At 32.6% G+C, this 16,681-nt stretch overlaps 2 protein-coding genes across 2 annotated transcripts; both read right to left on the bottom strand.

The window, feature by feature from the left end:
* Positions 1-3,306: 3,306 nt before the first annotated feature.
* Positions 3,307-6,724, bottom strand: LOC120091601 (transcription factor MYB46-like). The gene is made up of 2 exons (XM_039049704.1): positions 5,159-6,724; positions 3,307-4,569 (listed from the first exon to the last, which is right to left on the bottom strand). The coding sequence occupies exons 1-2, from the start codon at positions 5,437-5,439 to the stop codon at positions 3,888-3,890; spliced, it is 963 nt and encodes a 320-aa protein (XP_038905632.1). The 5' UTR covers positions 5,440-6,724; the 3' UTR covers positions 3,307-3,887.
* A 2,062-nt stretch (positions 6,725-8,786) lies between these two features.
* Positions 8,787-11,598, bottom strand: LOC120089917 (ATP synthase subunit O, mitochondrial-like). Its single transcript, XM_039047360.1, has 6 exons — positions 11,378-11,598; positions 10,744-10,794; positions 10,333-10,576; positions 9,811-9,923; positions 9,304-9,390; positions 8,787-9,221 (listed from the first exon to the last, which is right to left on the bottom strand). Exons 1-6 carry the CDS (start codon positions 11,453-11,455, stop codon positions 9,093-9,095), a joined length of 702 nt encoding a protein of 233 aa, XP_038903288.1. The 5' UTR covers positions 11,456-11,598; the 3' UTR covers positions 8,787-9,092.
* Between the last annotated feature and the right edge of the window lie 5,083 nt (positions 11,599-16,681).

Consider the following 16,681-nt stretch of genomic DNA (forward strand, 5'->3'; position numbering starts at 1 on the left):
ATTAAAACCTTATATAAAACTTAGATATGTATAACTAAAAGTTAGATATGTATATATATATTAAAACCATATCTAATTTTTATATAAGGTTATTTGATATATTTATTTCTTATTAAGTAAAGATTAGGATATATTGTTGTAATATTTAAATTTTAACTTTTAGAATTATGAAAACTAAACATTTTAATCATATATATGTCACATATGAGTGAGATATTTAACTATTTATGAATAAAAATTTGATATAGTTATTTAAGTTAGTTATTATTATTATTATTTTGTAAACAAATCCAAAGAGGGAAAAATTCCCGTGGGAACATGATCCTCGCGAATTTCTCGTACGGAATTCCGGATAGCGGGGACGAGGACGAGGAAGTCATCCCTGACCCTACCCCACCCCGTGGACATCTGTACACCCTGATGAATGTACCCTTTTACTGTTGCCTGTAAATGACCAATCAAATGAAATTTATATTATACCGATAGTAAGTAGCAAGTGGCAAGACCAGGTGGATCCTCAAGGAAGCACGAAGATTAGTTTCTCAAAATTAATTATTTAGTTAAAGTGATAAATTGTGTGGAAGAGAAAATAAAGTACGGAAAAGTAGAAGCATGAAAATAAAAGGATAAATGTGCAATCAAAAGAATCATTCAAGCTTTGAGGAACGGAATCACCCAATATAATTTTGATCATCGAATTCTCAAAATTTGATTTTAACTCCTTACCTATGCCTAGCCCAATTGATTAGAAAGGGTAATTAATGGTCCTAAATATCAATTTAATTAGATGAGAAACATCAAATCAATTTAACTAACCGCATTACGCTTTAGGGATTACGCTAGGATAAATTTTGAATAGGAAATGTCTAATTAGAAATTTAATACAGTTTTTCCTAGGTCAATAGAACAATGTTATTTAACCTATTGCTTTTTAGAGATTAACATACAATTGTATGTTACATATTATACATTAATTTAAAGCATTCAATCATACATTCTCAAATAGTTTGTCAGACATTCATGAGAAAATACGGATAGAAATCCATAGACAAGAGATATAAATCGTATTACGAAAATACTTCAAGAAATACAAAGCTTTCTTCTAAAATCCCCTAAACTAGAAAACTATAGATCTTACCTTTCCATAATGATGGAAAAGCTAGAACCCAGTATCATTGTTGTTTGATTACAAAAATAAGATGAAATAGAAACCTAAAATATAATACCACAGATGGATAGAGGACAAAAAAACGATCACTTGAATAAAAAGATATGATCTAAAAATCGAAGAGCATAATTTATAAACGTGAGCAGCGCAGCGACTCCATGGGAGAGTGCTGGCGCTGCACCCTTTTTTAACATTTCGTGAGGAGCGTTGTGCCGCAGTACCATCCTCACGACGATCAAGAAGTTTGATCACCTTAACCAACTTCTTCTTCTAACTATTCTTCTTCAGTTGTGCATTGTCTCTTGGATCGACAACCTCAGTTGTGTGTAAAAGTACTACACCATCAGTAGGTGCAGGGGGTGCATGAGGTGGCTTTATAATGCGATCCAAAAACTTGATCTCCTACTCGGTGGCCGCAAGTTCCGACGTGATCCTCACCTACATACAATAAGCTATGATTCATCAACAATGTAAACCATAATCATTGTAAAAGCTTAGAAAGGAACATACTGCTTTACGACCGAAAACTCCATCTCTAATGACATCGTATGAAAGGGAGTATGAACACGACCATCGAAGAATACGTGGTATGGCATCTTTGTTTAACCAATTAGCAACACATTCAGTCAAGAACGAGACAGTTTCACACGCCCATTCCTGCATAAAATATAAATGGTTAGGATGACTAATAATATAACGAGGGTGACATTAAACATTATACTTATAGTGTATTCAAGAAATATGTATTATAACCAATGCCATTACAGCTTACCATGCAAAAACCAAAAACAAGGGGAAAATAAAGGCAGTAGACATGTTCCCCTATGCCCAGGTAATGAAGTATCATAACCCATCAAGCTTCAGCCAAACAATAGAAGACTCACATCCTCGGTCCCGTGTAAGTTTCCCCCAACCCCATCCAATGGACTCAGGACTCACCCGTCACCCTGATAAGATGCTTCAGATTGCAGGAAAAAAAACATAAATTTTTATCTAAAAAATGTTTTTTTTTAAAACTAAATCACTCCGAAAGCACTGAAAATATACAACGTGGTTTAAAATTGGTCTCATAACTAAGAAATTTCACCCCCAAAAAAAATGCAGAAATATCGGGAAAAAATGTATATATATATATATATATATATATCCTTTGAAACAATAGACCCTAACCACAAAGTTTCAGATTTTTTTAGTCAAACAAACTCAGACCATATCAAAACTACAGACAAAGTCATGAATCGGAATAATTTTGCTAAAAAATCTACTAAAAAATGTGCGAGGGAAGATGGACATAAAGCGTGATATGATGGGATGAGGGATTCGCGACATGATTTGTGGAAAGAAAGCCACGAAAAAATCTGAAAAAATCGCAAGAATATGGACTAATTCTAACAGTTGGGAAGAGAGAAGAGGCAAGAAGAAAAGCGTTTGTGACTTTTGAATTCTTTTGAGGGCAAATTCGTAATTTCATATATATGGTAAAAGTCAAAGGTCCAAAAAAAATATGTTTTTTCAAAAGGGTCCATTTTTACAAAAGTAAACTTCAGGGGGGCTACAATTATCAATTTCTCATACCTTAATGGAGTTATGTTTGATTTGATATTGTATCTTTATATCAACTATTCAATATTGTTACAAGTTGTTACATTTGTTTTTTTTTTAATAGAAAATCATGAATAATGATGTATTTTTTTACCTTATAATCAAGTTGTATACAAGATGACACATATACAACGATATCACCTACTTAATATTGTTACTACTAGCTACATTGTTGTGATGAAAAAAAAAGTTTAATGAATAATTGTGTTTTTCATTACATTTCAATAGGCCTAAATAATAATTTTGTTTCCTTTGCAATTGGTTGTATAACATTATTTAAGTTTTTGATGATAGTATGACAATAATTTAAAACATGAATAGACAAGTAATATAGTCTTGATCAAGGGGGAGATGCTAGCTTATGTAATATTATCTCTTATGTATATTTGCTTTTGTACACATAAATGAAAAAAACAACAAATGATCCAACCCTTGTTTATTTGCTCCTTCTATTATATATATATATATATATATATATATATATATATATATATATATATATATATATATATATATATTGTGGTGCTAACAAAAGACCATGTTTTGAAGGTACACAAACTTACCAAAAAACTCTCTCAAGTTGAGATTTGTAGAACAAAAGTTTTTTCTTTGCACTGTAAAACACTACTTTCTTCAATCTACCCTTCTCCCTAGAATTCTCTGCTTTTCAATCTCACAAAAGTTGCATCACCAGTTTGGAATCAAATTCTTGACCCTCCAAGAGACAAAAACACAAAACCAAAAGATTTCCCTTTCATTTCTCTCATGGTCTTCAACCATGGCCAACCAAAAAACAAAACTAATTTTCTTATTCTTTCTTTTATTTTGTGGGGTTTTATTGACAAATAAGAAATCATTTAAGGAGAAAAAAGATATATTTATATTTATAGGGCTGGTTTCCCAAAAATTCCCTAAATAAATGGCTTTGAAAAGCCTTTTATATGAAACTTGGGTGGTGTAAAAGGGTCTTTTTTTTGGGGGGGGGGGGGGGGGGTGGGTTGAGAAGAAGAAATGAGGGATAAAGAATATATGTGTGGGGTTTTTTGTTTTCCCCCCAAAAAAATTCTAAAATAAATGAAGAATTTATAAACCTTTAGAGGGAGGCAGAGGTTGAAAATCAAAGAAAATGAGGAAATGAGGATATATCTTGCATGAAACTCTCCAAATCCCATTCATTACCCATCTTCAAGCTTTCTTGTAATTGGCCATGGCTTCCCATATCTCCAAACATCTCCTCCACATTCAAATTCTGCTCATTTGTACCCAAATACTGATCAAAACTGCTTCTATTATTGTTCATTAATGGAGGGTTCATCATCTCTTCATGTGGAAGACATAGAACTTCTCTTTCAAGTTCCATTGATCTTTGACCCTCCAAATTTCCATAGCTAAACCTCTCTTCCATTCTCATTCCCATTCCCATTCCCATTCCCATTTCTGTCAAGGACGGTTGCAGAAAGCCATTATTGGCCCCAGCCACAGAGGCCATTTCGAAGTTGTTGTCTAGAAAAGGCATGGATGAACCGTCGAAGGAGTTGTGTCCTGTTGCAGAAAACGGTAGTTGGGAAGACGACGAGGAGGTCGACGATGAATCCATGCTCATGTTCATACTCATGATGTCATGTTCTTGCATTGCCATTATCCCTCCAAACATCATGTCCAATCTAGGATCTGATGTTTCATGATTGTATGGAGAAGAAGAAAGGTTGTTTTTTAACCTTTTCTTCAATGTGGAATTCCAAAAATTCTTTATTTCATTGTCGGTACGTCCAGGCAAACGAGATGCGATTTGAGACCACCTATTGATTGTTCCAAAGGAGATTAGCTTGATTAGAAATTCAAATAAATAATGATGCAAATGTTGTTATAAACAAATGTTATATAACTCCTTTTAAAACTAAGGGATGCCCCTCAAACATGTCATTTGTTTTATAACATATATGCATATATATGCTTCATCTTAACTCCATTTGAATAAAGAATTGTTTTACAGAATAACAAGTAATGCTCATTTTGATGTTTATTAAAAAAATACAACTAGATATTCAATAGCGTCTTTACAACGTTCCTAAAAATACAATGAATTTTCTATGTAATATGACATAGATCCATGCTAAAGCAAATAATCATATCATATTACAGCCATAACTTTTCTTAGTAAAACTACCACGAATGACAAGTTTTTGGATTTAGTGATAAAATTTAACCAATAACTTCTAAAACTCCATTAATAAAAGAATCAACATATGTAATAACAAGTTTGAGAGGTGGTCTTCATGAATGTAGGGAAGGAAATGATTATTCATCCAAAAAAAAAAAGCTCACGAAACTCTCAATTGGGTATCAAAAAAAATGAATTAAGGAGAGAGAGAGAGAGAGAGAGAGGACCTGTTGCCAATAAGGGAATGCAAATGGACAATAAGCTCTTCTTCCTGAGGAGAGAAAGCTCCACGTTTAAGGTCAGGTCTAAGATAATTAATCCAACGAAGACGACAACTCTTCCCACATCTCTGGAGCCCTGCATTCCTAGCAATGTCACTCCAACAGCCCTGCCCATTGTTCAACATATACCTCATCAGCTTCTCGTCCTCCTCCGGCGACCACAGCCCTTTCCGGTATTTGTTCTTCTCAGCATTCTCTTTCCCGAGAACCGCCTCTGGTTTCCTCATTCTTCTTTCTTCTCTTCTGATGTTTCTTTTTCTTTTTCCCCTAACTGGGTTTGGTCACTGCATGGAGAATTGTATATATATGTGTGTGTGGTGTGTGTAGAGAGAAAAAGAGAGAGAGAGAGAGGAGAGAGAGAGAGAGAGAAGGCTTCATGGCGTGGTAAGGGTGATGATGATGGAGATGGTTGGGGATGCTTTGGTTGCTTGAAGAATATAGGTTTGAATTGTGAATATGTGTTGAGAGAGAGAGAGAGAGAGAGAGAGAAGATTGTGTTGGTTGGTTGATAGGTGGAGTGGAAAACGGATTGGAGGGGGACCTCCATTTGTGTATGTGTCTCTCTATGGAAAGAGAGAAGAGAGAGGGAAGGGGATGGTTGGTCTTCTTGTCTTTGACTCAATTCTTGTCTTTTTTTTGCATTTTTCTTCACTCACAAGGTAATCATTGTCTCTGTATAACAAAAAACTACAGTTTTGCTTCCACTTCACATAATAATCTCTCTTTCTCTCTCTCTCTCTAGAGACACGTGACTATGAAGAATAAACCTAGAGAGAGAGAGTACATGAATGTACTTTGGTACTTTGGGATGTGTTTTTTTAGTGTTCCACAATTTGATAAATGTTTTTTTTTTCTTTTTCTTCTTTCCAATTGATCCCTTCAACTGGAGCTTGGAGATTGTCCAATTATTTTTAATTCTCTTTTCATGAGATCTCCTTTCGTTTGAGGCCACTGTTAGAACAGATTTCTTCACCAAAATAAATGTATGACAGCCAATCCTAGAAACCATTTGCCCCCTTGTGGCAAAAATATGACTAAATCTTCCAAAGAAAATTGCTTTTACTAAAAGAGGAATCATCGACATATCACCTTCCATTGATCTACATGTACAGATGGATAGATTGATTGTGTTTTAATTGAATAAAAAATTAAATGAGCCAATAATTCATTCGACTTTTCTTTTCCCCCAGTTTGATCAACGTCAAATGTAAAACATGCCTCAGAATTTGAAGGGTTCGGACATACTATAAAGTATTTAGTTTGAACTCCAATAAATTTAGGACATGTTTGAATTAACTTTCTAAGTGTTTAAAAAAGTGTTTATTGATATAATAAAAAAAATAATTTTAAGCACTTAGAAAGTCAATTACTTAAAACCCTTATTGTCGGGCGGGTGAAACTTCCCCAAGAAGATGGATCATAAAAACATACGGCAAGAAGTGGGACCTTTAACACCCTAAATTTATCCGGGGAAAATCATATAATATTGGTGTGCTCTTCCAACATCTGGTACTTTTTTTTTTTTTGCCCCCTGTTTTCAAGAGAAGAGAAGAAAAAAGAAAAGCCAAAATTGTAATCAAATAGATCTAAATAATTGTAGTGGGTGCAGAGGGCAATGTAATAATAAAAAACTTCGTCTAATAAATATGGTAAATCAGTTTGCGAGCATCCTTGATACTAAAGTCACATGAACAGATATTGCTTGCTACATCAATTAAGAGATAACATGACCCATCTAATAGTTAGCTCCATTAATTGCAACAGTTACTCAAATTCTTTCATTACCAACAACAATTTCAAGCAATCTAGCTAGCCTAATTGATTGTCTACGTGGTATTTTTGTATTCTTATCCAAAAACATACCCATCATTGATGTTAATTGCTTTGAATGTGCATAAGAATTGTACAAGTATTCCATACGTATTCATCACCCTTCCTTATTCATTCTATTTCATTCTTTTACCTGATTAAGAACAGAGTTTGCAAGTTTAACTCCTTTCTGATAACATAGTTCTACAGCAAAAAATTGATATCCTCTAAATCAAAGATTCTCTGCAAACCCCCCACCCCCCTCCCCAAAAAAAAAAAAGAAGAAAGAAAGAAAAGAAAAGAAACCCATCTTCTTTCAAGAAAGTCTTTATTAAGCAATTACTTCCTCCACCTAATCCCTCTCCCTGCATGCCTAAGTTTGAGAGAGAAAATCCATCTATGCACAACCAAATTATCATGGAAAATCCATCACCATTTCGCAGTCATTGTCTCAAAGAAAACAGTTTAACAGGTCCTTGTCAATTCCTGAGATTGTTAGGGAAAATAAATTATTCGAGTCTGAGCTTCCCTATGTATATATATATATTTCTTTTTTCTCCTGACAGAGACTAAATAATTTTTCTGAGCAAAAAAGCAAGTGGTAGACTCCAAAGCTACTCAAATGTTCAAAAAAGCATTCTATTCTATCTATATACAGCTGTACGAAAAATCCAAGTCATGATTATGATCCAACACAAAGCAACATCCTACTTGGATACAAAGATAAGAAAACCAACCTGTTCCTCAATACACATGGCATTCATCAGCGACACAATGAGAATTTAACCGCAGATTTTTTTTTCTCTTTTTTGTATGCTTGTATTCATATCAAAACAAAAGCTTTTCAACCAAAAATCATGATATGAAAAGTTGAAGCACTCAAAGAAACCATCAAATAAAAGGTGAATGTCTTTCCTATTAGTGCTTATATTGAGAGTACCTCTTCTGCATCTGAGACCCCAAGAAATGCTGTCATCATAAGAAAAAGCAGATCAGTGCTACAAAAGAAGACCAGCTTTTATGCCAGGAATAGCAGATGGTATTTGGTGAATCCAGAGAAGGCAAAGGAAAAATAAATGCAAAAATTAGCATACTAGAAAATCATTGAACTTCATCAGAATCCAGAAAAAGTCGATGAAAAATAAATAGCAAAATTAAAACACTGAAATCATTGGACTCCATTCCAAATGTAAAGCATCATGATTTCAAAGTGCATGACTATACAACACCTTTATGCTGAAAACTAAGATGAGACGTTCATATTCTTTGAAGAATATGGTGGCATTTTACTCTCTATCAGACATTACCAATCCGAAGATTGTAATAAGAAGAACTCAAGTTAATTGCATAGGGAAGGATCCAAGTCGGTCAAAATTGGTGGCGTTAATGTGTAATTACACCACATTTAAATAATCAAATGGTCGGTTGGACAACTTATGAAATGTTGTGAATCATAAGTTAGCTAAACTGAAAAGTAAATCAAAACAATCCTCACGCAAAGAACTTGTGAAATATCTCAAGTTTGAACATTTCTCATTGAGATTAAGTTGTACAACCAATTGTTTCTCCAATTTAATGAAGATTCCCGACACAATTTCGGATTGCATAACATGTTGAATTTGTTGATTATATTGATGGTTCAACAGGGAAAGGAAGCAACCACATCTATGAGGAGAGATCATGTTTACTAGAATGTTGAACAAGCATTATTTCAGCCGCATAGTAACAATTGGGCAGAGAGATGTGAAGCTTATTTGTAATACCATTGATAACGATAGACCCGTCGTTATTTGGAAGTAAACTTCGCATCAATTGCGAAGCACTCAGAAATAAGAAATTGTAAAACGAAGTAACTCTTACAAGATTTTATAATCCACATAAAGGCCGAAATTCTTATTTCCACCAAGATGGTTGTATACCATCATCATAACAAGTTAAGGTAAAAAGGCAACAAAAATAATTGGGGGTGGGGGAAAAAAAAAAAAATATATATCTTTGTCCATTAACATGGATGACAAAGTGACGAATAGCTGCAGATGATGAGATGGTGCCACAGAAGTTACACACTTTTTCACAGACCATCAAGAGTTACAGGTTGGCGCAAGAACCTCTCCATTTGACGTGCCCGGGTTTTAATGGACATGTCAAATACCTTCTCGCCAAATTCTACAACTAGACCACCAAGTATGCGGGGATCAATCTGACAAATACAAGAGCAACGTTAGAATTTCTCAAGAGGCATGCCTACATTCATAAAATTGGAAACCTAAAAATCAAAGTACCTTCTGCTCGAGCTTAACCTTCTTGCCTTGTCCAATTATATCTTGCAATGTCTCCTTCAATTCCTTCTCTTCTTGTGCTGGAATAGGCTGGTAAAAGACCAATCAGTTGTAAGATTTTTTTAAATTCTAACGAGATAAAACCCCACAAAGAACTACAAGCACCGAAAGCTATGTAGTGATTCAAAAAAACCATTTTATTTTAAATGTCGATAATTTTACTGCAAGTATTTTCTGTGATTGACCTTGTCATCCATGATCAACGAATTGCATAAAAATAGGATAAAAATATAAATCGAGTAAATAATTCGACAAGGCTCCTAACCACACATATATTAAAGGCATCTAATGACATCCACAAATCAGTTGCCAAATCTAAATGGGTCATCCCACAGATATCACTTTGCATAAGTTAATGCTAAACATATTCAATCACTTTGCACGTTGAACTTCTAGATAAGAATCTGGTTTTTACCGCAAAACAAAAAGGACAGTGAAAGTGAAACTTACAATAACAGTTGTAACAACTGCTTTAACTTCTCCCTTATGAGCCATGGTCAACTCCAAAAACCTCTTGGCTATGCTTTCTACATATCTCAGCCTCCCATTCTCAGCCAGTACAACTACAATTAATAATCATAAAAAATCCAAGTAAGAACGCACATAAGACTCCTTGAATGAATGCATTTTAATAGCCAATATCCTTATTTTGCACAGCACGAGTACTTCATCAATTAGAACAAAATGTAAGATGTGTGAGTCAATGGAATACAAAAAAGAATCAAGAACCCCATTAACCATCTCAAATACCTCAAAAGTCATATAGTATAAAACTCATTTCAATCATGAAAGGAAAAACTCCCCAAACCTTTCAGGCCAAATTTTATAAAGGATATGAAATGATACAATTAAAATTTGACAATTAGCCTAGAGAAAGAAATACACATTGACAGACAATTTGTGCCTCATAAAAGGGGCCAAAGCTAAATTCAGTTTTCATCCACACAATCAAAGAAGAGCAATCAATCCTACCCAAAAAGTTCTTTACAACGTCTGAAAATTTAGCTTCAGCAGAAATTTCATTGATAGCCTTGACTCTAGTTTCTGCTGGAACTGACAGGTCCATTGTGAACTGAGAAAATGTAGGGCTTTTCTTAATAGCCTCGACAAGGTTAACAAGCTCATATTCCACCTTGTCTAAAGAATTAGCTTTTACTGCAGCTAGATACAGAGCAGAGGCATAGTTTCCAGACCCTCCAAACAAAGCAATAGGCACCTGCAATATAGCAGAAAGAGCGCTTGTAAAATTAACTTCAATGAATACCCGCAAGAAACATATATAGCGTATGCACTCTCAGTTCCAAGAGCACAATTGATAGTAATTCTGAAAATCTATTAACGAAATGTTACATGAGGAGATAACTAAGGGTATGGTTCACAAACCTTCACTTTTCCTTCATTTTTCCCTGATGTAGCAGCATAAGTCCTTGAGAGCTGCAGCCAGTTAGCACATTATTGAAGTGATATAACCATAATAATACAAAACCAGAGAAAAAAGTCAAGAAACCAGCTCTATTCACTCCAACATCGACCAATTTCGCGGGAAATTGAAAATAAAAGCTCCAAATACCTTGTGAAACTTGTTTGGGAAAAAAATTGACATTTTTAATTTGCTAAAAATGCACAACCATCCAAAACATTAACCCCAAAGTATACCAACTCATCACAAATTCCACGTCTTTTCTAACCTGTTACCAAAAGTAACCCCAAATTATGTATATCCCCATGCATTTCGAATCAAACGAATTCACTACATACAGAACGCAAGTTCAGATAATCAGGATTATCTCCTCCGGATCATAATTCCCTTTCCCCTAGCAACCAAACAGATTATAAATTCCAGAAAATCTTAATCAGCGAATACAGATTACAAAACCTCCCCATTTGGCCTCAAATCCAACAGAAATGAGGCAAAGAACAAAAGAAGCATATTTGCAATCCAAAACCGGAAATAATTATGAGCGACAGAGAAGATCGAAGAGAGAAAGAGAGAGAGATGTAGTAGGAGTAGGAGTACCGGAGTGCAGGAGGATTCGGATCTTAAAAACTTGCTGAGGACAGGGATGGTGGATCTGATGCGACTAGCCAACGCCATTTCTCTACAAAGAAACCCTAATTTCTCAAACGTTCTGATGAGGAAGAGAGGGCAGAAGTTTGGATTCGAGTTTCGAGTTGCAAAGAGAGAGTGAAAGCTGTTGGTGTTTCGGCAAAGCAGGTCTCAGAGTAATTTTTTAAAATTACTCGAAAATACATTTTTAATCGTTTAAAATTAATTTAGTTTTTAATTTTATATTTTTAAATATAATTTTCATATCATCAAATTTAGCTTTGAAAGATTAAAAACATATTTAATAGTGATTTCGAAAATGACAAAAATAATTTTAATGTTTCCTATCTTCTTTCCTTTCTAATCCCTCAAAATGAAGGATAAATACTCTATTTTTTCCAATGGCCTTGGGTGGACATGGGCCAAATTGTTTGGCCCCATAAATTGGACTTGAGGTTGGGCTAAAGCTCGATATGAGCCCAATCTGTTCTCAATCATGTGTTTGAATTGGATTGAGTCTTGGCCCGAGAGATCTAATTTACTGTTTCAATTGATCTACTAGCCAAATTATCAACAGTGGTCAAGGTTTAATAGTAATTGAATTTGACCAAGCTTATCATGGTGGTCAGAAGGCCAGAAAGAAGATACGTGACGTGCCATTTTTTAGTTTGTCATTTATTTGTCTCTAAATTTTAATTAAGGAACATGAATTAATTCTTAATTTGACTCAAAATTAATAAAATGGACTTTCATTGTGATGACGTAGAAAATTTTGATTGTCATTGTATTTAAAAAATATATAACTATAAAATGTTGAGTAAATAAAAGTACATTGTCAAAATAAAAATATCATAAATGGATAACATGCAAATATTAGCATAGTTCAACTGAGATACAACATACACGGACAAAGGTTTGAATGGAGAATCTTCTACACCAAATGTTATTAAATTAAAAAACTAAAAATATATAAGAAAAAAAATCATAAAATTTTAGTCCCTTACATAAACAAATTTATTAAATTAGATGTTAATTTTTATTATTTTATAATGAAGACTTTGTATTATATATATATAAAAAAAAATCGAGTCTCTAATTAGTTTATCGATTCATTTAGACAAGAAATCTCATTATATCTTCCTACTAATTTCTACAATAGGGACTAATTGTTACAAATCTTAAAGTACAATGACTACATTGTCACATAATAAAGTACATGGACTAAGTTGTTATAAAATTGAAAGTTCAGAGACTAAATCGCTACAAACCAAAATTCAGGAACGAAATTGTTACTTTTATGAAAATTTAGGGATTAAAAATGATTTTTAACCTAAAAAATATGTATTATGTAATGTATTATAATCCAACTATAATAACATAGGACTATGATAGCTCACTCTTTGTCTCGAACGCGCCCTTAAAATTTGGTAGTTTTAGTAAGAAGTTGGTCTATTTTTTCTGTTTCGTCGTTCCTTTTTGCCCAAAACTTTAGTCCTCAGTGATTAGAGAAAACGATTTATGTGAAAGCTTATAATAGAATATAGATCAAAGTTTTAATCACACAATTGAAGACATACAAATCAATCAACCAGTGACCCCTCCACTCAAATGTGAAACAAATCCACAAAACTTAGTTAGACATATTATGGTTTAGGATTAGGAGATTTGTTCCTAACAATCTCTCCCTCTTTATGTCAAAACCTACAAACCCATTCGACACCTTTTTTTAACCGTTAACTAACAGTCAAATAAGTTTAAGGATCATTTTTAATCTCTTTTCAAATTTTAGAGACTAAAAGTGTTTTTTTTTCTTACGCTTTAGGGGTCAAATAGACACCAACTCCAAATCTCATGGATTAAAAATGTATTTTGCCTTATAAAACAATAGTTATACAAGAAAAAAAAACATAAAATATGTTCTTATATAGTAATAGTTTATTGTTACTTAATATTTAATGGTAATTACATTTAAATAAATATCAATCACATTTTAAATAATTATTTAAATTATAATTCATTTCCTGAATATGCTATCAAACACATACCTAAAAACATAAACTCTATTTTCATTGAAGCTCTTGTTTTCAATTTTTGTATTTTCAAATTCCCTATCAAGCAAGTCTTCGATGTCTCAAAGTCCATGAAACAAATAAGTTTTATAGTCTAAAAGAGAGTTTAGGTAATTGGCATGACCTTTCTCCTAAGGTTGGAGGTTCGATCTCTCATCTCTATAATTATTGTACTAAACAAAAATAAGCTTTATAGAGATTCTTATTAAAAGGGGGGAAAACATTCTAGAACTAACCCCACCTTTATGTGTATTTGATATGTTTCTTTCAAAGTGCTTAATACCTATGGATGACTAAAATTAGAGATTAACACAAGAGAAGACAGAGAGAGGAGTTATCTCGACCGTATCCTAACCCTAATTTAATTTTTCATCCCTATGAAATTCTTGAGAATTTCAAAGGATCGAACTGAAAAATCCTCTATTGATTCCCCGTTAAGTTATTTTCTCTTTTTTTTTTTACCTCAATTAAATTAATATATTTATCTGTCGATAAATTTTTAATTTTCACAAAGTATATTTCTATTTGCGTTCATTTGGTTCCATGGATTTTTTTTTTACAAAGTTATTATAATTAAAATGTGGGATGGAAGAATGAACCGACATTCAGGTCGATAGTACGAATACTATGTCAATTGAGCTATACTCATATTGGCTTCTCATGGAATTTTAGATATCCTTGTAAAGGATGTCCCTACTAAAAAATGGAAATTTATAATGTTTAGTTAAAGATTTAAATGATTTTATTAACTAAAAATATTTTACAATATTTTTAATAATCAAAACTAGTTTAAAAATTTGTAAAAATAGAGATAAAAGACAAAATGCATTTGGGGAGTATTGAACTAATATATTCTAGAGACAACTAAAATCATCTTTAAGATAGCTTGCAAGAATTCATTCTTCACTCGAAATTCAAAATTCAAATTTTCTAATCTCCATTTGAAAATTTAAATTAAACTCAAACTAATCTCCTAATAAAACCCAAAATTCTGGTGAATAATTTTTTTTATTATTATTAAAAATGTGAATATTGTTGAAATTAATGATAAGAAAAACACATTTTGGAACCTTTTTTTCCCCTTCAATCCATTCACAACTGCAAAAGATTGAGCCAATTTTCATTGTTTCCTAGCAGGATGCCAGTGGAAGTGAGAGTCTTCAGAGACCATTTGGTTTAAGATTTCATAAATACACGAAAATTAAGGATGGTTGGAAATAATAAGTCTAGTAATAAGATGGTTGGAAAATCAATAATGACTTTATTTGATTGTGCATTATAATGTTATCAGAAATTTATAGAAATAAATTTTTTATATTTAATTTGAAAAATTAATCATGAAAACTCCAAAATTTTAATAGATTAATTGATAAACAATAAATTCAATTCAAAATTTTGAGAAAAATTAATTATTTAGGCCTCGTTTGATAACCACTTGATTTTGTCTATTTCATCCACATTTCCTTACAATGATTTGCATCTTCCTTAATGACAATGATTGAATTTTTAACCAAATTCCAAAAAAAAAAAAAACAAAATTTTGATAGCTACTTTTATTAATTCTCAAAATTTGGCTTGATTTGTTAAAACATTGATGAAAAGTAAAAAATTCGGAGATGAAAGTAGTGTCCATAGGTTTAATCTTCAAAAACAAAAAACAAAATAGTTACAAAAGAGAAGCTTAACAATCAAATAATAATATTAATTAAATTATTAACTACAAGTATTTATAAAATGAATAATTTATAATTAAAGATACTTATTTACATAATTTGATGAGATCAATTGGATGAATTTATATAATTATGATGTATTAATTAATAAAATAATTAATGAGTTATTAATAATGATAAATTAATTATAATTATTACAAAATAAATTTATATTTGTTCACACGAGACTTCCGGAGAAACTTGTTTCGTGGAGTTGAACTTGAGTTGGTGTTGATATTGAAGTTGATTTGATGCGATGTGGTTGGATCTCTAATACTTGATCATCTGATTCTCTCAGTTGGGTGAATGTGCTTGACTTGAAGAAGAAAAGCACCGAATGTTCTTGAAGGAGAAGTCTTGGAAGAGTCTTCTTTGTGTCTTGCTCTGTCTTCTAAGAGTGGAGTCTTAGAAGTCTTCTGCTTGTTGATGAATTCTCTGGACTCTCTGAATGTAGAAAAGGCTTGTATCTTCAAAGGACATCTTCAAAGGACCTCAATCATTCTAGGTGTGATCAGCTTCAGGAGAAGAAGTCTTCTGGTTATAGAGAATTCCCTATAAGCTCTCTGTAGTATAGAATTGCTGACCCCTCCAAATGAGAGTGGCTTGGGCTTGGTTGATTCATGGTCTGGCCTTTGGGCCCAATTAATTGGACTTGGGCTTGGTTGGTCCATGGGATTGGTCTTTGGGCTCAATTAATCGGATTTAGGCCGGATTTGACATTTGGGTCAAATTAAATAATAATAAAAAAATTTGGGTCTAGTTAATCTTATCTGATTCAACGGTCATGATAAAACCACGTGGCGTCATCGAAATTTGTCTTTTACGTATGTAACTCCTAATTGAGCCCAAATTTAATGATTTGGAATTTCATCCTTAATTTAGTAAATGACGTGACAACTTGTGATTTATCTAAAATTTCTCATTCAACAAAGGCCCCTTTCTTCGAGATTTATTCACATACATTGAGTGGATGAATCTCAAAAAATATAAAATTAGAATCAAAATCCAAATATATTTGTTCTTGAATTTGACCTCAATTGATGTGTTAGTCAAACTATGAATTTAGTACATAAGTTTAACTTGAATTTGGTATAAAATTTGGAATATCGCCAAATTTACGAAAAATTTTGAGCTTTATCCCAATTTAATTTGATTTGGATTTAAGATAAAATTTGGGATATGTCCAAATTTGAATAAAAGATGATTTTTTTTTTCTCAATAGGATACTTGAATTTGGAATATGGCCAAATTTTAATTTGTGATAGATTTTAGATCTTTCCCACAACTGATTTAGAACCTAAATTTAGATGAATTTGATATAAAATTTGGAAGATGTCCAAATTATAATTTGAGATTTTATCCTTAATAATTTGGTTTGAGGATAAAAGTATTTGGATTTGGGATAAAATTTGGAATATGCCCAAATTTTAATTTGACTTAATAATTTAGGATAAAAGTATGATTTCGTGATTTAGGTGGGATAAAATTTGGAA

The sequence above is a fragment of the Benincasa hispida genome, chromosome 11 (assembly GCF_009727055.1).
Source record: "Benincasa hispida cultivar B227 chromosome 11, ASM972705v1, whole genome shotgun sequence".
Taxonomy (NCBI): Eukaryota; Viridiplantae; Streptophyta; class Magnoliopsida; order Cucurbitales; family Cucurbitaceae; genus Benincasa; species Benincasa hispida.